The sequence below is a fragment of the Mustela lutreola genome, chromosome 5 (genome assembly GCF_030435805.1).
Source record: "Mustela lutreola isolate mMusLut2 chromosome 5, mMusLut2.pri, whole genome shotgun sequence".
NCBI classification, from domain to species: Eukaryota; Metazoa; Chordata; class Mammalia; order Carnivora; family Mustelidae; genus Mustela; species Mustela lutreola.
In genome coordinates, this window is record NC_081294.1 from 110,132,884 (window position 1) to 110,155,604 (window position 22,721).

Below are 22,721 nucleotides of genomic sequence, written 5' to 3' on the forward strand. Positions count from 1 at the left end.
GCAGAACAAATTTGTTCAGTGTCTATGGTGGAAATAAGGGATTCCTTCAGCCTAATCCAAACAGAAATCCTACTGGTTCACAGAAGATAAACATGAAAAGACAATCAAACCTTCAGCTCAGACTCTCACTTTTCCTCCTGCTTCTCTGCATTTCTCACCTCTAGGGACTCAGGACAGACCGCCAGCAGATGCCCTCTGCCCTGGCCCTATGAGGGAGAATTGTTGCATTAGATGCAGTGGCTAACTCTAATTCATAAACCGCATTTCCCATCGGCAGTTCCCATGATCGGGTTTAACACCTTCAGTGAAGCTGTATTCACAATCACAGGATTATGAGGACTGCATCAAGCAATGTAAGAGAAGTTACAAAAAGAAACTCTGAAAGGTGACTGGAAGTCAGTTACCCTCCTTTGGTCCCAAGTGCCAGAAACTGGAAGAGACAGCCCAGAGGCTGACTCGATGGTCACATGGAGAGATACGAAGAGGGAACTGGCCTAAGTTTTCCATGAATATGATCAAGGTACTTTGTAAAACCAGAGATTTGAAATGTTGACTGTTCTATTTTTTTCATGACAATAGCAAGTCACTATTTTCAATTAATTCAGATTATTTCTAGTTCACTCTTAACAGTATCATAAACTAAAAAATTACTCTGGTAACAGTCACAAGCTAATGGGAACTGAATGAACTACAAGGCACTTAAAATCTTAACCTTTGTAAATATAAAAGTTAAGCTGAAAATGTTTCCCCTATGGCCAAAATGTGTAGCAAATACAATCAAACATACACGGTAAGTTCACTGAATTATCTACTCAGAGTTTAACAGCTGCTAAAGATTGTGTTAATTGTAACTCTTTACAGTCTATATTTTATGAATAATAGTAATAAGATATAGTTTATATGTCTTTGACTTTCTGTAAGGGTAAAAATTACAAATTATGTAAGCTACAGAGACACTAGTATTTTAAAAGCTTGTTTTACCAGGGCAAATTAATCTTAGAAAGAGAAGATAATGGTTATTTTAGCATCAGCGTTGTATAAAGTTTCAAATTCTTGCGTGACTCTAATAACAAACTTGTAAAAATGTGCAAGAAGATAAAACAAACATTTACTTTTTAGCATTTCAGGAAGCATGTAAGTGGGCTAGAAGAAGATAAAAATTTTGGTGCTTGCTATTCAAGGCTTAATTACCAGGCTTCCTAGAGAGCCCCTTACAAATATTACTCATGTCTATCTAATGTTGCTTATGAAGGTGCTTTGCAGTGATTACAGAGAAAGTTATGGGCCATCAGGATTTGCAGAAATTCGGATTCCTGTGCTGCCCAGATGGGTGAAGCATTTCCTACAATGTGGCTGGACATACCACATATGGTCCCAAAGGGATTGTGCTAAGATGGCACAGTTTAAATATGGTTTATGACATCTGAACACAGACAGTGAACTGAGTTGTTGGGGCGCCCTGAGCACCACTCAATGCAGTAGAATCACCGTGCAAAAACAGACACGAGCTCTCTTCCACTTACTTTGCTCAGCATTCTCTATTCTATCGATCAAATATTTGCATCTATCTGTTTTTGCTTTTTCTTCAAGGTGCTATGGAAATAGACGTAAATCAGGTGTAATTCATACTCTCAAGTGGCTTACAGGATAGGAGGAGAGAGAAAGGTAAAGAATGACCAGAGAGAATGTTAGCTGCTGGTGACTAACATACGTAACTGACAGAGTGGGGAAAAAGGATAGTGCGGTTCCTCCTCCTCCTCCTCCTCCTCCTCCTTCGTCTTCTTCTTCTTCTTCTTTTTAAAGATTTACTTATTTATACTGGGAGGAGAGAGAGAGAGAGCATGCATGGGGCGTGGAGAAGGGCACTGGGAGAGAGAAAGAGAATCTCAAGCAGACTCCCCACTGAGTATGGAGCTGACACAGGGCTCCATCTCACGGCCCTGAGAGCATGACCTGAGCCAAAGCCAAGAGTCGGCTGCTTAACTGACTGAGCCACCTGGGTCCCCCCAGTGTGGTCACTCGTATCTCTGGAGATGAAAAGCAGGAATTCCAGGACTCACATTATACGGAATGGAATGAAGGATGTGAATCTCAAGAAGCCTGGTAGGTGGGAATAGATGAAGTAAGAAGGGTATGTGCTGAGCACAGCAGCAGAAGACAGCCAGACAAAGCTGAGGAGCAGCAAGAAATCCAGGTCAGTGAGGCCCTGGGTGCTGGTAGTCAAGAGAGGAAGCAGCTCAGAGCAGAGAGAAGGGATTCTAGATACAACTTCTTTCAAATGAGAGAACAACTGCTATATTGTTAATCATATATTCCATAGCTCACAGAATCTGGAATTAAGATCCAGCACGCATCCCTTAAAGCTCGTCAGAAAGTAGTATGTATTAGTGTTAGTATAAATGCCATTAATGACCAAATAAAGAGACCAAATGTATTATTTTTCAGTACGGATATATCCAACCATTTTTTTCTTAAGGCTAAAAAAGTGCTTTTCTTTTTTGTTGTTGTTGTTGTTTGGTTTTGTTTTGTTTTGTTTTTTAGAGTTTTTTTTTAATTTTTTTTATTTTTATTTATTTATTGGACAGAGAGATCACAAGCAGGCAGAGAGGCAGGCAGAGAGAGAGGAGGAAGCAGGCTCCCCGCTGAGCAGAGAGCCCAATGCAGGGCTCGATCCCAGCACCCTGGGATCATGACCTGAGCCAAAGGCAGAAGCTTAAACCACTGAGCCACCCAGGCACCCCTACTTTTCTGTTTTTAAAAATAAAAAACTAACATTTTTAAAAACACACACAACTATGTATGCAAGGTTACTTCTAATAAACAAAGAAAAATTGCAATTCTCCATTTAGGATTACTGTTTCTAAAAAGAGATCGCTAGAAGCACCAGCACATTTATGTTGAGATGTCATTTGCCTTAGAGAGGTGTTTAGTATGGATGGCACTATATCTGAGAAAGTAGCTTTTTTAAGGAAAAAGACAGGCTGAAACATTTTCTACTTGAATGAAGAAGTAGTAAAGACGGATTAGATTCTATGTAATTTAGGTTCTGTAACTAGAAAACAACCTGAAACTGAAAGAAAATTCTTCTTCTTATCGTCTATGTTTTTAAAGATGGTTTCTGTATCTCCAGGAGCTCTAGCGGTCTGTAAGTACCAAAAGAGTTTCACATGCCTTACATACAGGCTTCTGAAATGACATAGATGATTACTCTGTTTTTTGCAGCATTTTCTTTCTTTCTTTCTTTCTTTCTTTCTTTCTTTCTTTCTTTCTTTCTTTCTTTCTTTCTTTCTTTCTTTCTTTCTTTTCTTAGATTTTATTTATTTGACAAAGAGAGTGATCACAAGTAGGCAGAGAGGCAGGCAGAGAGAGAGGGAGGAAGCAGGCTCCCCACCGAGCAGAGAGCTCGATGCTCGGCTAGATCATCCCAGGACCCAGGGATCATGACCTGAGCAGAAGGCAGAAGCTTAACTCACTGAGCCACCCAGGCGCCCCTTTTGCAGCATTTTCAATCCTACCATTACAAAGATTAAAAACAAAACAAAACAATAATGTATGAAACGTGTACTCCAGAAATATGAATCCGTAACTCAGCTTGCACTCACATAATTCTCATTTGGGCCCATGTATTCTGCCGTAACTGTTATTTTGTTTGAAATACAGAAGTCAGGTGGTCTTGGTTTGGGATATTTTACATTTCCCAACAACAAAGAATCTATAAGCCACTTAAGAATAGTAGTTGCTGAAAATTCTTAAAGATTTTATGACTAGTGAATAATGCTTGTTATGAATTGCTGCTAAAGTTGGGTGCTTCTGCCTAGGATATCGAACATGGTTCTGCCTCCAACCAGTTTAGAGAACTTTTGTGGGTCACACAGTTCTCATTATCCTTTCTCGTATTTCTTCACCATTCGTTTCTCTCTTTCTACGTCATGCAGTTATCACTACTTGTAGTTCCAACACCAAAGTGCCCAGATCAGCAAGCAAAAGTGTTATTTTAATTTTATTTATTTATTTCTTCATGTATCTGGGGCAGTTCCAATGTAGGCCTTATGAGCTGCTGAGATGTTTTTTGGTTTTTTTTTTTTTTTTTTTTTTTTTTTTTTTTTTCAGTGTAGTCGGACAATGACCTGCAGTAGGTCTGAGAGGCAATGCAGAAGTTTCTATTTTTACCGTGACCCAAAAGATTCCTGGGCCCATTAAAGTTTGAGAAGTAACGCTCTCTCCCCACACACAAACTTTCGTGGCATATAGAAAAGATCATATTAAGATCATCTTCACATATTTTGAAAGACTAGTGAATTATTTATTTATTTATTTATTTATTTTTAATTTTTTTTTATTTGATTTTTTATTTATTTATTTTTTTTAGACTTTAATTTTTTATTTTTTATAAACATATATTTTTATCCCCAGGGGTACAGGTCTGTGAATCACCAGGTTTACACACTTCACAGCACTCACCAAATCACATACCCTCCCCAATGTCCATAATCCCACCCCCTTCTCCCAAACCCCCTCCCCCCGGCAACCCTCAGTTTGTTTTGTGAGATTAAGAGTCACTTATGGTTTGTCTCCCTCCCAATCCCATCTTGTTTCATTTATTCTTCTTCTACCCACTAGTGAATTATTTAGAAGGGAAAGATCAAAGCCTATTTTTCTCAGCGATAGAATACTTGTACTGACACTACTACTGGTAAATTAACTTTCAAAGGAAAGTTATGGCTTTGCTTTGGTATACCCATCAAACAGAGCAGCATGTAATAATACAGCTATGTGATTCCTAGTGTCATGCCAATTCCTCTCCTCATGTTCTATAAATATTATGCTAAAGTAGTTTCTCCATTTAACAAAAGTTTTGTTAGAATAAGCTGTTCAAATATAATCAAATATTACGGTTCGAATGAAAGGTTTAGCAGATGACATAAGACCCGGTTTTATATAATATATTATTATATTTACCATGTTTACTTTACTATATTCTAGATTCAGAACATCTTTTTTTTTTTTAAGATTTATTTATTTATTTATTTATTTGAGCAAGCGAGAGAGAGCGAGCGAGCAGGGGGAGAAGCAGAGCGGGAGAGGGAGAGAGAATCTTCAAGTAGATTCCTCGCTAAGTACAGAGTCTGACATGGGACTCCACATGGGGTTCAACCCCAGGACCCTATGATCATGACCTAAGCTGAAATCCAGAGTGGGTCGCTTAACCAACTGCCCACGCAGATGTCCCTAGATTCAGAACATCTTGAGGAAAGTGCTGCCTTTCTTCTTGTGCTGAGCACAGTAGAGCCCGCTGAGGAGATAGTCATTCAGTAAATGTTTGTTGAATGGATGAATAAATGACTGGCTGCAAATGTATTATATATGCATTCTAGAAAGTATGTATATGCATAAGACAAATCAATTCAGAAATTTAAAAAAATAATATTTTACTGTATGTATCTATCAAAGAAAAATGATGAATATAAAAGAGTTATCTTTAAAAATCAATAACAAATAGTCATCTTCAGAACTTAGTCAGTTAGCAAAGTACACAGAAGAATTAAATACGGTTATACATTTTCATATAAGATAATCCAAGACATATTCCCATAATTACACAAAGTGGTTATTTCTAATACATCAGTCAGAAAGAGAAACTGACATTCCAAGTTGATAATGAACTAGTCAATGTTCAATGTGGTGGCTCTTTGTTAGTTGGGAAAAAAAAGTAGGTAAGGAATACAAGGTCAGAAAAACTTGAAAATGGGGAAAAAAGGGTTTTGTTTAACTGTATTTATTGCACTAACCCTTTAAATCCAAAACCAATTATAAACATTGTGGTGCTTTCAATAATTGCCTGCTGAGTGTGTAAATTTAAAATGGCAATTTCAATTTTTATTTCACCTAGACAAGGAAGAAAATAGAATTGAATACTAATTAGTGTATGTGTGTCGTACACCTGAAAGATTAGGGGAATACTGTGCTCATTATAAGTGAGTTTAAGCAAAGCACTCAAATGTTTCATTTGAAGTACTGAATATAAACAAAAGAATTAAGTGACAAGGGAAATTAATAATGCTCAGACAGAAAATTGGGTACATGAGTAGACTTCCTAGAGCCTCTTAGATATGATTTTCCTTTAAGAAAAGGATACATTTTTTTCTTTTAAACAAGTAACTTGGAAAATAAGATGTTATGAAAGAATACAGTAATATAATATAATAACTTGAACATAATCTCAGAATACTTATTAAAATGACAATTGAGAGTTTTCAGTTCTCCCTCCATTTTACACAAGACTTTTTCATTTAATATAAAAGCCTTTTTATTTACTTATATTGCTTTTCTCTGAGAGTTCATTATCATCTTCAGACTAAAAGCAAAATAATAGCAATAAAAAATAATGATAGATCTCTTAAAAATAAAAGAGGTATTAAATTATTCTACTTAAAAAATAAATTATTCTACTTAAGTTTACAAAGTTATATTTAACCTAAATTTCTCTAAGAGTCAACCAATGTCCTGTTCCACTGAGGCTATTTTTACCTATAACTATTGGGATAAAGGGAACTTAAAGTTAATTTGTACTTTGAAAGGCAGAATGATGTGCAAGTTAAGGAGGCAATAAACTGGGACAAAGTAAGAGAAAAGTCAGGACATGAAACATTAATAAGGTGTTTCTTAGAGAAAATTTCACAAAAGTATGTTATTTATGGTGTATTGAAACATGGCTATGACTAAATCTTGCAAACATAATTTGCCAAACAGAAACCCCGACGCAAGCTTGCGACATCGTCTCAAGCCGTTCTGCAACTTCTGCTACGAATCTTAATTTCCAGAGTTTTATCATGATTGCCACCCCACAAATCACAACAGTCCACTATGGTGATTTAAAAAAATGGTCTCTGCTGTGATTTTTAACAATAAAAGATACCCATTTTTTTGTTGTTCTGCAGCTATTTAAAACCTTAATTTTATCTTCATTACTCTGGGATTGGAACTGTGTAGATATATCATGTCCACTCTCTGGAATTCTCTTTGTGCACAATGGCATAGATTCGAAAAATCAAGTGTAATTTAAGAAGCAATTTCTGCAAATGCATGCAAAAATAAATGCATAAAACAAAACAGTATCAGGTAACCACCTGGAGCCATATAGATAAAAGAAATGTATATAGGCAGGATATGTAAAAATTCATAAGAAACCTGAATAAAAGAAATATCTGAAGGAGACCTTAGCCCAGTTCCTAAGGTAAGGAAGTCATGTTACTTGGCCATAAATCAGTTTCTCATTCTATTAAAGTCCTGTAAGGCAATCCCTGTACATTGCACCTAATAACTTCAAATCATGGATTTCCACATTAAAAATTACCCCTGACTCAAAATATATTGTAAACAAAAACAGCTCAACTATTTAAATCAAAATTCTGTAACAGTTCCCTGGAATAAGCCCCAAATATTTTAGTATGTATGAATCTTCATACATACTTAACTCACACACTTAATCCGAACACGTTCCTCTATACACAAGTCATGAATTTCCATACGATGGTCCTCAGATTCTCACCTGGTGCCTTTGATTGTGCTGTTCCATGGATTTTTTTTCTCTATAGAAAGCCATTTTCCAAGGCTCACCTAAAATACTATTCTCCCTTAAGTTTTTTACATGATAATTATGTCTTCCACTAATCCCATCACACACTGGGCTTTCCTTCTCTTCAGCACACATCAATGTCTTGTTAGATGTTACTAATGTGCTCTCCCTAACAGAGGTATAATCTTTCACAGAAATTACGGTTTAATCACCTTTTCTGTCCCCATAATATGTAGTTTACTATCTCACTTCAGCGAAGGCATCAAAAAGCGTTTAACTGGATTAAATAGAAGTTTCTGGTATTACTACCATCCAACCCATTTTAGGGAAATCACTTACTATCTTGGTATATCATGTTTTTTTTTTTTTTTTTCTGTTTAAAAAAAAAGCTGGCTGATGGTAATAAATGAAACAGCATGAACTGATACACTCTCAACTACTGAAAGAAGGCACTGATGGCATTTTAGGGATTCTCATAATCTATTGTATACTTTACATGCTTTGCGCATGTGAAACCAATTCTGAGACAGAGAAAGAAAAGACGCAATTTTTACTTTCTTCAAGGGTCAGGAGTTGCTGTTAAATGTTAAGTACTAATGAACACATGGCATACGTAAAAAACCTCATTCTTTGATATGTACCTTAAAACAGACATATTTGCAGCCCAAGAATTTCAACATTTTTAACCCTGTTAATGCACTTTTCAGTCAATGTACAGATATCCCACAGTTTCAGATTTTATACCCAATTTGGACTCAACTAAATCATCCTGCCCTCTGACCATGAAGAGAGAAGTCACACTTGGGGCTCTGACTTGTATTCTTTCTGAAATGATTCTGGTCATTCCTTGGCATTCACCTTGTCCTATCCCATGTGTTACCTGAATCCATGGCCATCGGTCATTTTCTGCAGCTGTCCATGCATTGATAAGCCCCTTCTTATTGAGACGCGCATAGTAGGGATACCACTTCTGGAGTCCAAAGAGAGCTCGGTGGGTAGAGGAAGCTGTGATTTGCTGATTTGATATGATTCCACCTTCAATTCCCAATGGGCCCGAGCACTCTGGTAACAAATTAGGAAAAGATGTGAATATATATCAGAAAAAATTCACTCTCAGAATGTGGCTATTAGGTTTGATAGGAGATATTTTTAAAATAAATTTAATTTGTACCATTATGCCTTGCAAGTGACACCTACTTTACAGACCTGTCATTGACCTCCACATGAAGAAAATAATTCTTTCTCCTCATGACACTCTTCCTCCTTTGCTTTGAGTGTGGCACCACAACAGATAACCGCCATCTGCATTACGATTCTACATTACTCACTGTCATCCCTTGGCTGCTGAGCACATTAACGGAAGTATAATGCCTTAAAGGGCCTATCTCATATTTTATGCTTTCAGAAATTAGCATACCTCCTAAATTGTAAACCCTCAATAAATATCCTTGATCCAATAAATATCCTTGATCTTGATCGGCCTGCATCTGAGTTTCATGTCAAAATCATTTTTATATTGACTTAGCATTTCTCTTTACTATAATTTTTTTGACTTAAATTTTTATAAACATTATGTATGCTTCCAACAAAAAGAGCAAAGTGCAAATCTGTCAACATTTGATAATAACATTTAATAACAATAACTTATAACATCTTATAAGTAATAGAAAATGTGTAGACAAAATATATTTATAAAGTAAGCAGGTAAACTCCCTGATATTGTACATAACTTATGTACACTAATAAGTAAATCAAGATATTAAAATATTTACATTTCTAATATTTTAAATTCAAAATTCACAACTATACATATAGGTATTTTCACTTACATTTTGATTCTCTTTTTAAAATATTTCTTTATATTTGCAACTTGGAAACTGAAGAAAAATTTCTTAATTAAATTTTTAAATTCTAACAGTAAGGCATAATACAATTCTAATATGTTCTCTGATACCAAATTTTATCAGATTTTCAAATTAAAAATGAAGGCAAATGCATCTAAAAAGTAAGTATATTTTTATATATCTTTGAATTTCTTCTTTCATAAAATTTCACCACAAACTACATTAAATTCAATTTTGAAAATTCAGAATAAGTAATGTTATGACAAAATGAAAAGTAATACCTAGTTATCTTAATTTCAGTTATACATACAATACTCAGCTTTTTGTCATATTCAATTTGTATAATATGATAATCTCATTATAAAATATGCTATACTAACTTATCACAATTCCTAAAAATATGAAAGGAGCATAGCTGCCGTTATGAATTGTCAGTATATATGTAAGTCAACTTGATCAGTGATGGTCACCAAGCATATTTTGGGCTTTAATTAATATTGAAGCCCAACATTTGTCAGTAATTAAATGTTTACACTTAGATTGAGGATAGAAATACGAAAGAAAGAATTTTTCACTTGTATTATAATACTTTGAGAACTTACAAAGATGTTTCTCCTTGGTAAACATTCTATCATTAACCGTAAACATGCTTCTCTTTTCTATCCCATGCTCAGAGAATAAGTAGCTCTAAACACATTACCTACTAATATTTCTCCAAGGCTTTAAAATCTTGAAACACTTTTTATAAAACAGATGGAAATGTGTGGATAAGTAATCATCTTTATCAGACTTTATTAGTAAAGATGGCATCAATAAAGAAAAAATTCCATCTTTGTAACTAATAACTCATATATCATTTACCTTTAGGTCAATGTACTATATCACTTTGAAGTCATTAAATTAAGAAGCCATTCATTTTTAGAATTGGATTTACTTATTAGTTCACTGTTTAGAATTAGAATTGCAGTACTAGGATAGATAATAATCTGATTTTCATGTTTCAGAAAAATTAACCACCAAAACTTAGATGTTGAGCCTTTGGATTCTTCTTTTGCTTTCCATTTTAAACTTTAAGATCTTTACAGACTTCATAAAAGCAGTAGGAGACTTTCATGATGATACTTTGATTTTAGACAACCACAGGAGGCTAGCTTTTTAAGAATATTGCCTTTAAAGGAGTCTCAAGCATCCGTGTCCCTGATTTGTGCAATGTTTGGATGGGGAAAATGCAGCAGGCAAAAAGATCATTTACTGCAGGCCAGTCAGTAGAACAGCAGAGAGAGAGATCCAGGTTTAATTTGACTTAATTTAGTTTAATGTATTAATTAAACTACATGAGAGCTTTAGAAAGAACTTTATACCACTTAGGTGCAGACTTCCAAAGACCTTATGCTGAACTGGACATTCTTTCCAAATCTGTAACCATTTTAAGCAAGAGAGATTAGACCTCAAGCCACACTATTCAGTAAGTCTACTTCATTGGTACTCCACCTACCAATCTCTACTTTTAACTAACATGTCAGCAAACACAGTGGCCAGGAACTGCTGCACTATCAGGTAAGTCAAATACCAATGAACAATTAAAACACGTATTTGTGTGTATATACACATACATATATCTTTTTTACTCTGCCATAAGACTCCCAATCTTTATTATGCCTGCATTACGCATTCACTGAAATGAAACAAAATCCAAAAAATATAAAGTGACGTTATATTTTTATAGGGCTTCGCAGCTTACAAGCTATTTTTACATGAGCGACCTTATTGCTATGATGTCAAATTTATCAGTATTTCTTTTCTCAGCCTTCGGTCCTACATTTTTTAAAAAATAAATTTTTACAACTCACTTACATACTGTATCCTGCCAATGAGTAAAGCCCACGAAAGGCAACATGACTATGTGTGGAGTTCTTGAACGAAGCATGCATCTTTGAAGTATCGGTTTACTTCCTTACCAGCTAGTGGCCCTCAGTTTTTCTTGTTTTAAATGTTGGGGTTATATTTGCAATGACGTGGATGGAACTAGAGTATATTATGCGAAGCGAACTAAGTCAGAGAAAGACAAGTACCATATGATTTCACTCATGTGTGGAATTTAAGAAACAAAGAGATGAACATCGGGGAAGGAAAAAAGAGAGAAGGGAAGCAAACCATAAGAGGCTCTTAACAATAGAGAACAAACTAAGGGTTGATAGAGGAAGTTGGGTGGGGAATGGGCTAAGTGGGTGATGAGCATTCAGGATGGCACTTGTTCCGAAGAGCTCTGGGTGTTGTATGTAAGTGATGAACCAGTGAATTCTACTCCTGAAACCAACAGTGCACTGTATGTTAACACACTAGGTTTTAAATAAAAAATTGAAAAAAAATAAAATAAAAATTGGGGTTACGATGACACCTTAATTCAACAGCTATGATTTAAAAAGTGCTCTTCCTCTGTAACTATAAATTGTTAAAAAAGAATGAGCTTGGTTCTGTACAACCACTCGCATGTTAGAGCAGACTATGGAGGTGATCCTAGATCTTTAGCTTCTCTGGAATAGGCTCTGAGTCGTACACACTGTTACATCCTTAGGTGTCCATAGTGGTTTGCACATAGAAAGGGTTTAAAGGACACGTGATGCATGTTAGTATTTGGGGCTATTTTTTTTTTTTTTTCTAAACAGTGAACTAACAAGCCAATCCAAGGCTGTTACTGCATGTCACACTCAAAGTTGTCACAACAGCAGCTCTTCTTCACTAATCATCTGGATCACAATCAAATGGGTGTCATCATAATTAAAAGTTCAAAATCCAATTTCCTTTTGCCTGTGCTATCTGCTTCCCCAATGTCCTATTAAGTTCAACAGTTATAAAAACTAATGAAGGAGTTGCAATTCAGAATGCAAATGATTATACACCTAAGATTAAGTGACCTTAAGCCGTGAACAATAAGATGCTTAAAAGGAAGACAATATGGAGATAAATGTTGTCATCACTATCAATAAACAGGGGATAAATATGAAATATTAATTGATGAACAACATATTAGATGAACATTCGCAAGTCTGAAAAGAGCATTCACAAGTATTTTCTCACATCATCAAAATAAGACTACAAGAAGAAAAGGGTTACCACACTTACTTAATCAATGAGGAAACCGGTGAGAAGGGAAGTTAAACCTTTAAAAAATGAATCTGGAATTGGAGCCAATTCTCTGCCTCACAAATAAAAAAATATCAATTGATAGAGTGAAGAGTTCAGTAGTTCTTCAAAAGTTGAATCTGGATCTTTTTCTTCTGCTATTATTTTATATGGGGGATGTGTACTTATCCCAGGAAAGAGAATAAGAAAGAAACATGAAGGAAACATGTAGGATGTCACTAGAGGCATTCAGGATATGACAGATCTTTCCCCAAATGGGATATATTAAAACAATGGGTGACAGCTGATGGCAGTGAGTCACAGAAGTAAATACTGAGGTTTTGTTGTGGTTTGTGTTCCATGAAGTGTTAAAAATGAACCTGCTTAAAAAAAAAAAAGAACCTGCTACCATTATTGGCCTGTACTGCTTATCTAATAGGGATAGGCTAATTCAGTTCCAGCTAATTTATTGACTTCTCACTATGTGCCCATCCATCAATCCCTCATTTAATTTTGTTTTGAAAACTGTGTATTTATTAAAGGCTTGCTATATACTAGGGACTTTTCTAGGCAGTGGTGAACAAAGCAGAAAAGACCTCAGCTCTCAAGGAGTTCATATTCTAGTGGGGAGAAAAACTGTAAACAAAATCTGAACAAACAAGGAATATCAAAGAGTGGTAAGGAAGGAAGAAGAAGAAAAAAAATAAGGCAGGTGAAACAAGTGAAGGTGATCAGAGATGGCCTTTCTGAGAAGCGACACCCAACCTGATCTCTGAGGAGAAGCCCGAGCTGGGCTATTGTGCACCGGTTTCCTCAAAGAGTTTTCAGTCTGGTAGAAGAGACACACACAGAAATCAAACACATTTTAATATTATAGCAGATGCTGTGATGGTAGATGCACAGAATTCAACGGGATAAAAGAAGAAGGAATCGTAAACCAGGCTGGGACTCAGGGAAGGATTTCCAGGAAAAGAGTGGGAGCCAGCACAGTGAAGATGGGGAAGCACAGAGACAGGAAACAGCCTGGTGTGGTTGGGAAAGTAGTGGCAGTTCAGTATCCATAGACCAAGGAGGGTTGAGCAGGGATGGTCTCAGGATGAAGTGAAGAAACAGAGAGACCCTAGATTATTTTGCTCAAAGAACTTGCTGGGGGTTTTTGAAGGATTCGAACCATGGTCATATTTTCATTTAATATCCATCTTACCGGCTGTATGGTGGAGGGTAGATTTAAGAGGGGAAAAAAATATGGCCGAATAGCGAGCAACTAAAATTGTGCAGGTGCAAAAGGATGCAGGTCTGAAAGAGGGACGAAAAAGAGGAAGAGTTCAAGGAATGTTCAGAAGGACAGCTGGGCAGAGCTAGGGATAATGAGATGGTGGGTGAAAGAGAAACACAGTATCTTCAACGATGCTAGCTGGGATTACCCATGTCTCACAAATAACCCTGTCGAATCAAATCCCTCCCTTAAAATTTTATCAATTGTTCTTCTTGCTGCTGGACTGAACTTGGGGGGATCTGCCTTTGTCCCACCTGCTATTGCCATGCAGACCCCACGAGGCTATACCCATATCCATCAGGTTGCAGGGACAGGATTGAAAAGTGAAAACCTGCTTCTATACTCAAGCCATACTCAGAACTTCCCTGCCCCAGAGTTCATGCACATGGGTTGTGTGTGGATATCTGTTGTCCCCCAAAACAGGGAGCTCCTTTACAGGTAAGGATTACAACCCTCATGGCCTTGATCTTAGCAGATAAATATTTGCAGAGGGAGCTAATCTTTTAAAATAAACATGAAAGATAAACAGCAAAAATCAGGTAATATTATAACATTTTATTTGTGCAATTCAATTTTATTTTTTTTTATTTTTTTTTAAAAGATTTTATTTATTTATTTGACAGAGAGAAATCACAAGTAGATGGAGAGGCAGGCAGAGAGAGAGAGAGGGAAGCAGGCTCCCTGCTGAGCAGAGAGCCCGATGCGGGACTGGATCCCAGGACCCTGAGATCATGACCTGAGCCGAAGGCAGCGGCTTAACCCACTGAGCCACCCAGGCACCCTGTGCAATTCAATTTTAAATTAAAAAAAAAATAATTTCACCTATTCTCTCAAGAGGACTGATAGAGAGGCCTCCTTTGGAAATTATTTGTATGCTGAGTAAAGAAGGCCACTTCTTTCCTAATGAAAAAAAAGGCACTGATAGTCAAGTTAGTTACTGAGTTTTCGCCTGGTTGCCAGACAGCAACCAGGTACTTCTAAAACCTGTCCACCATCATCCCTGATGTGGGCCCAGTGGCCACCTGATCAGTGCCAGCTTATGGCAGCAGAATACGGCAGTCTACATTTCCCGGCTGCTAGATCTGTGTTTATGCATCTGTAGTACTGTGTTTACTTTTGTCCGGTTTAACAATAATCCTGAATTAATGAGTCCAACCAACACTGATTACCAGAGGCTTTTAGGCACCATTTACATGGTCGGTTAAAATAACCGCTTAGCCTGAATTGCCCCAGCGGCCTGCAAATGTCTTCTGACCCAAGTCCTGATGGGCAGACTAACTCTGAGCAAGTGAGTAGTAATGTCACCTGGCAGGTTGCGCAAGAACAGCTGAGCCAGCTAGGGCCAGGCCTCCGGTGCCCTCTCCGGAGCAACGTCCCTGCCTTTGCCAAGTCGGTGTGAATAAAACAGTCTCAAAGTGAAGTCCTTCTCACTCTGCAAACTCATTCCACTCATTCTGTGGAGTGTGGCAAAGAATGGCGTCTGCATTTTATTGATCTCGCAGCTGACAAGGAAGCAGTGCCTCAAGATGTCTCACATCTTGTTCCTGAGTGTGCTGATTAAGCCTTTCAAATAAGGGAGATGTATGGCTGAATCCGTAACAGGAATGCACTGCTTTCATTTGCTCTATCTCAATATCCAGACATCTTCAGAATGAAAAGGATTTCAAATTAAAGCCATGTTAGCAACAAATCTCCTTTAAACATCTCCAGGCCTCTCTTTCTCTGAGCATCTCATCTTCTCAGAGGAGTGTGAGTTGTCTGCTGTGCTTAGCATAGCACGGTAATTGTGCTGAACACAAGCCCCAGAGAATGGATTACTGATGACCTCCCATATTGCAAAAATTAATGCTGATTCAAGCATTAACCTCCCTCTGTGCCCTCTGGACCACGGCCTTTCCTTTATTCTTAGCATTTCTTTTGTTTTAGAGCTGTCTTGAGACCAGACTCTAAATTGGTGAGGGAGAGGTCAAGGCCACTATTTCTCACAATGTGGCCTGGGGGTTAAAAGGAGTTCTGAAGATTGATTTCTTTCTTTCTTTCTTTCTTTCTTTCTTTCTTTCTTTCTTTCTTTCTTTCTTTCTTTTTCTTCTTCTTCTTCTTCTCCTTCTCCTTCTCCTTCTCCTTCTCCTTCTCCTTCTCCTTCTCCTTCTCCTTCTCCTTCTTCTTCTTCTTCTTCTTCTTCTTCTTCTTCTTCTTCTTCTTCTTCTTGTGAGACTTCTCATCTAACCTCCCACACATTTGCTCAGATTTGTCTCAGGCTATCACTTTTTTCTGGTGTTGGGGAGTGATGTCAGAAGGCAAGAGAGGAAAGGAAGACAGAAGGTCTAAGAAAGGTTGATCTCAGGGCTAGGGCTTGGTTGCACTGGTCTGCTCTAGGAACTGGGGAGGTGGCAAAGGAGCTCCCTGGACGCAGTATAAGAATGTGACTATGCAGAGCACTGTCTTCCTTCTACTCCATCATTCACGGATTCCTCTGATACCCTCTCCCCACCCCAACAGGTTGGTCTCTGGTCTTGGTACTGGGAGTAACCACCTTAAAAGAACTTAAAGTATTTATTCATCTGTTGATGGACATCTAGGTTCTTCCCACAGTTTGGCTAGTGGACATGGTTGCTATAAACATTCAGTTGCACGTGCCCCTTCTAATCACTCATTTGTATCTTTAGGGTAAATATCCACAATTGTTGGTCATAGGGTAGCTCTGTTTTCAACTTTTTGTGTAAGAAAGAAGTGTGTGTGTGTGTGTGTGTATGATGGAATACTATGTAGCCATCAAAACCCCCAAATCTTGCCATTTGCAACAATGTGGATGGAACTAGAGGGTATTATACTAAGCGAAATAAGTCAGTCAGAGAAAGACAATTACCATATGATCTCTCTGATAGGAGGAAGTTGAGAGGCAGGGCAGGATTTGTCGGGGGAAGGGAGGGAAAAATGAAACAAGATGGGACTAGGGAGGGAGACAAACCATAAGAGACTCTTAATCTCAGGAAACAAACTGAGGGCTGCTGGGGCAGGGTTGGGGGAGGAATGCGGTAGATGGGTGATAGACATTGAGGAAGGTGTGTGCTATGGTGAGTGCTGTGAATTATGTAAGACTGATGATTCACAGACCTGTGCTCTAGGGCAAATAATACATTATATGTTAATTTAAAAAAGAAAAAAAGGAACTTAGAATAGAAATCACATTTGGTGATGTTTGTTTCTCTCTACACCCAAACTCTGATTCTTTGTATGAGGGCATAAACTTCACACGTTGCCACAGTAACCTTGATTAGAAAAACTAGGAATTACAAAATTATAAAAACAGTTTTCAAATTAGTTATGTTTCTTTGGGTTGCACATAAAATGTATGTGCACATTAGAGAAAAGGTCATTTCTTTGCATCACAAATCTTGAAGATGATTCTGTGATATGTGGCCACTAAAGAATTTTCCCTGTTCTATAGAAACTATATTCTATTATTTTCTATATTGGAAAACTTGGAGGTTTCCAGGTAAAATGATAAGCAACAGCTATTTGTGCCTATTTTTTCTTAGATAATATACATCTTAAAGGTAGAAACCATGCCTTTTGTATTATTTATATTTCCAAAGCACTCAGCACAGTGCCTTACAAATTGGCAATTCTCAGTTATCATGGGTTAAAGTAAATTAAAACAAATCATTGCTTTTTGGAACTACTTCTCTTCCTTTCTTGAAATTGAATTAATTTTCTGAATGTAGATATTATCACTCTAAATAGAGTCAACATACTGTTAAAAACAGAAAGGTTTTCTTGGTATGCTGAAATGCTTGAACCAGCTTTTGAAAGTAGAGGAAATACCATCTTTGAAATAAAAACCAGCATTCATAAAGTTACAAATTCAATTATCAGTCGTCTAGCTATTTTCTTGTAAAATGTGGTTATGCTTTTCTTCACGCTGCGTTATCTCAAGTCAATTATGATATATTATCTGCTTAAATTAATTGTTTTGAATTGAGGAAAAAATGAAAACCATGAATAAGCTAAATTAGAATAGGAATGTCAATTTTTGAGAATACTGATGCAGAGTGATGGTGTTATTTAAATAGTAGGGCCTATGGACTTTAACATTCAAAGGCCAAAATTCTTATTGAGATAGTTCACAAAAGTCACCAAAATCTAAGAAGATTATCATCCTAATGCAGTGAACAATGTTGCTATAGCAAGTAGAAGAATGTGTTTTAGTTTGTTTAAGATGCATTCTTTCAAATGAGAAAAACATATGGGCTTTTCAACTGCTGAATGCACTTTGCAGCCAGGCAAGATTTCAGTAACTCGTTCTCAGACTTCCACTTAAACTGCACAATTCATCTTCTACCAACTACAAAGATAACAGCATGGTTTGATGAAACATTTGTCTGTAGAGTCAAAAGCCTGCAATTCAAAAACCTGCAGATGTATACCTATTCTCACCTTCTGACAAAACATATATCTGTACAGGAAAGAGCTAAAAAGGGGTATAAATGCCAAGGTAAAATGCTAAAGGTAAGATTCTGTTGCTTCAAGAAACTTGAGTTGAATACAAAATGTAAATATTCAAACATTGCTGTGCAGAAGACATAACCCTATGCTTTTAAGTTATTTACCTCTTTTAAGCTTTTGTTGGTGAGTAAGCATCAGGATAAATACCACAAGGCACTGCCTCATATGTTTTGTTGCAAAACAATATTCTTGGCATGTCAACCACTGATTTTTATTTGAGAGATAAATCATAGTCCCAATTCCAATTATCAGCTATTTAGCTATTTTTTTTTTTATTTTTTTTTTTTAAAGATTTTATTTATTTATTTTACAGACAGAGATCACAAGTAGGCAGAGAGGCAGACAGAGAGAGAGAGGGGGAAGCAGGCTCTCCACTGAGCAGAGAGCCCGACGCGGGCCTCGATCCCAGGACCCTGAGATCATGACCTGAGCCGAAGGCAGCGGCTTAACCCACTGAGCCACCCAGGCGCCCAATTTAGCTATTTTTTTCCATGCAATGTGATTAAGCTTTTTTTTTTTTTTCCCCCACACAGGATGCCATCTCAGGTCACATATGAAGTCTCTGTGTTCCAGAGTCAAAGAAATGCAACAGTTTAAATGGGAAGCCATTGCAGATGGCAAGATATGTTATAATGAGCCTCCTCTAATGCTAGGACACTTTGGAAAGAGCTGGAACAAACGATAGAGAGCAAAATAGAACCGAGAAAATATGTAGTAGGTGATTTGTTTATTTGAATTCTAGAGACTTCTACATTATGCATTCACTCCTGAACATACAAAGAAATGTTTGTCATATAGAAAATAAATACAAATACCCATGTAGTCAGAGAGGTATTGGAGCTAGGGAAAGAAACTTTAAATTCCAGTAGAGAGTGAAGACAGAAGATGAAATCTTGATAGACGCATTTACTTATTAAACATTCCTAGAGAATAAAGTATCACAAAGGCTTTGAATATAGTGTTTGCAATTGCTTCAGTAGTTCTGAAAGGGAAAATTCAACATAGAATTTTAAACAGAACAAATGTAAAGCTATTAAAACAAAGGATGCTTTATGAATTTTATAGAAAGAACATTCTAGGAGAATTTAATAGGGCAACACTTTTATGACAAACCTGTAAAAACTAAGCCAGCTTTTCATGCATTATCTCTTATTCAATAGAGATTCATACTAGATCTATTTTATAATGTAATGACTATGTGCCAGCCTATAAAAATAGAAAGTTTAATATTTGCTTCTTTTCAAATTTATTATATGTAACAATAACGTAGACCCATATTTTCTATATGCAGTGTTCAGGTTAAATGCTCATTTTTGCTGTCAATATTTGTAGAAAAAAAAACTTCTAAACCTTGTATTAGAGCTACCTAAAAATGCATACATACATTTCAAAGAAGCAGAGTGTTGAAAAATCTTAAATCTGGATTTAAATCTTCAGCTGCTGAAATAAGTACAGAATATTAGCTGTGTTCAACAAAATATCCATAATGAGATAGATTGCTATTTTCTGTTATGTTCCAACAGAATACGTTATTGTTATGTAGTTCAGGCTAATGATTAAGTAAATAAATATATCTCCAATAAACTTGTATTAAAATATATGACAAAAATAAGGTTTTAAAACTACAAATAATCCTATGACTGCCCATTAGGAAGTTGTACTTTTGAGAAATTAGTCAAAACTAGAATTTCACACTTCTCCTTAAGCTTTTAATTAAAAGATAATTTACTGTTTCTCTCATTTTGAAATATATAGAAGACTAGGTTCTCCAGAAACTTCCATCTTATGATATTGGATAGCTCACCATCCTAATATATATGAAATTAACTAAGAATCAGGTAAGGGCCATCAAATTGCACACATAAAATAATGCAATGTCATTAACCCAAAAGAGAGATGTTAGAATTATTATCATTTCTAAAAAAAAAAAAAAATGTACAAATAAGGAAAATACTGACTTGCTTTTCCAAGGAATCCTTCACTTTCATTATATACTTTAAAAATAGGAAAAGCAGTCATTTTGTAACTCAATAGTCTTCAGGATACAGCAGGATATGACTACTATTTTTAATATACAGGAATGATAAATTGGATAAAAATAGAACCTGAGATATATATTTTACCTTGCATTAGTAAGAAAATATTTCATTCATTGAATAGTATTTAAATTACCCAAGTATTTCAATTACCCAAATTCTCTTTAGCTACAGAAAAATGACTATGTGAACTAGAAATTGCTCAGGTAGGGGGTTATCATAATATATTTTTGATGCCTTCATATTTCAAAAGTTATCCACTCAGCTAAAACTGCGAAGATTAAGAAGGAAATAGAAACACTTGTTTTGTATTCATAGATTTAAAGGTACACAATTTCATAAGATCCTGCAATTTACAAGTGTAAGTAATTTATGTGGGAAATAATTAAGGTAACAATTAAGTGTAATATACTAGTGACTTGTGATGTAGGCAGTGACTTACTGAGTCTTGGGGAATTTTCTATTATAGCAGCACAACAAGACTGCTCTTTGTGGCAATTCTGGTGATGGGTATGAAGGAAAATGCAGTTCCAGATGTCTATATTTTAACAAATCTGGTTGATACCAATATGCAGCAAAGTATGGAAATTGTGAGCTAACTGTATCACAAGGAAAAAAACCACCATCCACCTTTGGTTTGTTCCATAAATTGGAAATGATACAGGGTAAGCACATAGCCAACTATATAGCAGCCAGTATGTACCTAGTGAATGGTAGCTCTTACGTTGTTGTTATTTCATCGTTAAAGCAAAAATGAATTAAACATCACGGACGGGAGGGGAACGACTTCCACTGTGACTACCTGGAGACCCAAGGTTTCAACACACGCTACTGGTACAGCCAGTTTTTTATATTCATGTACTTCTTATTCATAAAAGAAAAGAAGAGTAGAACATCTACTCCCATTTCCCATGCAAAATGTTCTTTAATAAGAATTAAAATACATACATGAGCACAATTATTAATCATGAGCAGTTACTGAAAATGATTCAAAATGCCATGTCACTTGGCATCTCCTTAATATCATATTCATCATCAGATATTTCTGTCACCAAAGCATTCAAATTGTCAGATAAATCTCTGCCTGGGGGAAATATAAACCATGGCTTCTTTAATGAATGAAAACTAAGTGATTCCCCATAGTATATTGCCAGACTCACTGGAAGTAAAAATAACTAATTAAATAATCTCTTTTTAAAATAGGCCTGTGTCTGGCAGGCACTTTTCTTCATTGTGGTACAAAATGGGGATCTCCTATGGAAAAATCTCGTATTAACACTTTGATAAACCAGATTACAACTCTGAAAAGCGCCTTTATAATCAAGTTTCTTGCCCAATTTAATATCTGAGTAATCCTATCTTTAGGTTAGATAGAGATGGAGTTTTAGCTGGTGGCAATTTTGTTTCAGTTATCAAAGAAATCTCATTTCCTCAACTCCATAACTGAGAGTAAAGTAACAAACCATTTCCCCCCAAACTGAATAATACCTGGTTCCCGTATCTTCGGCATAACTTTTCTGTCTCATCATGACTTATTTTTCCAATCAATATGAAAAGAAAGTTAATATTCATTGTTTCAGATTTCCAAGGACATAAGGGGGACGTATTAGGGGGGAAAAAATCATGAAATGCCCTTAGCACCCAGCTAACTCCTTTTCATGATCTGATTTTGAGATATAAGAAAACCATACGTGAATACTGGTTTCTTATGAAGTGTCATATAAAAAAAGTAAAATGAAGAGACAGTTTCAGACAAAAAGTAATGTATGATAAACTCAGGAAATGTACATCTGTGCACAGAGGTTGTCAAAATCACATGATAAAAAACTTCAGATGATGCCATAAAACATTCTGGTTTATTTGTTTCACATCAGGAAGTGTGGCTTACACTTTGGCACAGAAGCCAGCAGGGGGGCAAACAGGCACTTAAAATCTCTGAAGAACTGAGTGATTATCTCTTCTTTTGCAGTTTCCTTTTCCTCAAGTCATGAACCTCAGTAGTGCCTAATGCTAGGCTCACCACTGGTTGAAACGGGGCTAGAAGGAAGCTTGATAAAACACTACTTCCTTAAGTATCTTATCTTTATTACAATGGTTGTTACTGTAACACCTGAGTTCAGGGTTCTGGTTTTTTGTTTTGTTGTTTTGTTTTTAAACTCTCTCCGATCACACAGATGTCACTGCATGGAATCATCTAAGAAATGCTATGTTTTTCTCTCTCATTACGAATTATTCATGACTAGAGTTTCCACTTACAGAGATAAGAAGTATTAAAAATTCTTGACTCTTCTATTGTTTTCTTTTCCCTGGAGATAGGCAAATGCCCTCTTGACTGAAAGAGGGAAATTTTTTTTCTTACT

The 22,721-nt window shown here is 36.3% G+C and overlaps 1 protein-coding gene across 2 annotated transcripts in view; it reads right to left on the minus strand.

The window, feature by feature from the left end:
- The window catches only part of EDIL3 (EGF like repeats and discoidin domains 3), a 423,319-nt gene that overhangs the window by 146,810 nt on the left and 253,788 nt on the right, over positions 1-22,721 (minus strand). For both annotated transcript variants that reach the window (XM_059175418.1, XM_059175417.1), the window contains one exon: positions 8,457-8,638. In XM_059175418.1, the coding sequence (XP_059031401.1) occupies positions 8,457-8,638 (182 nt within the window). The remainder of the gene's footprint in view (positions 1-8,456; positions 8,639-22,721) is intronic.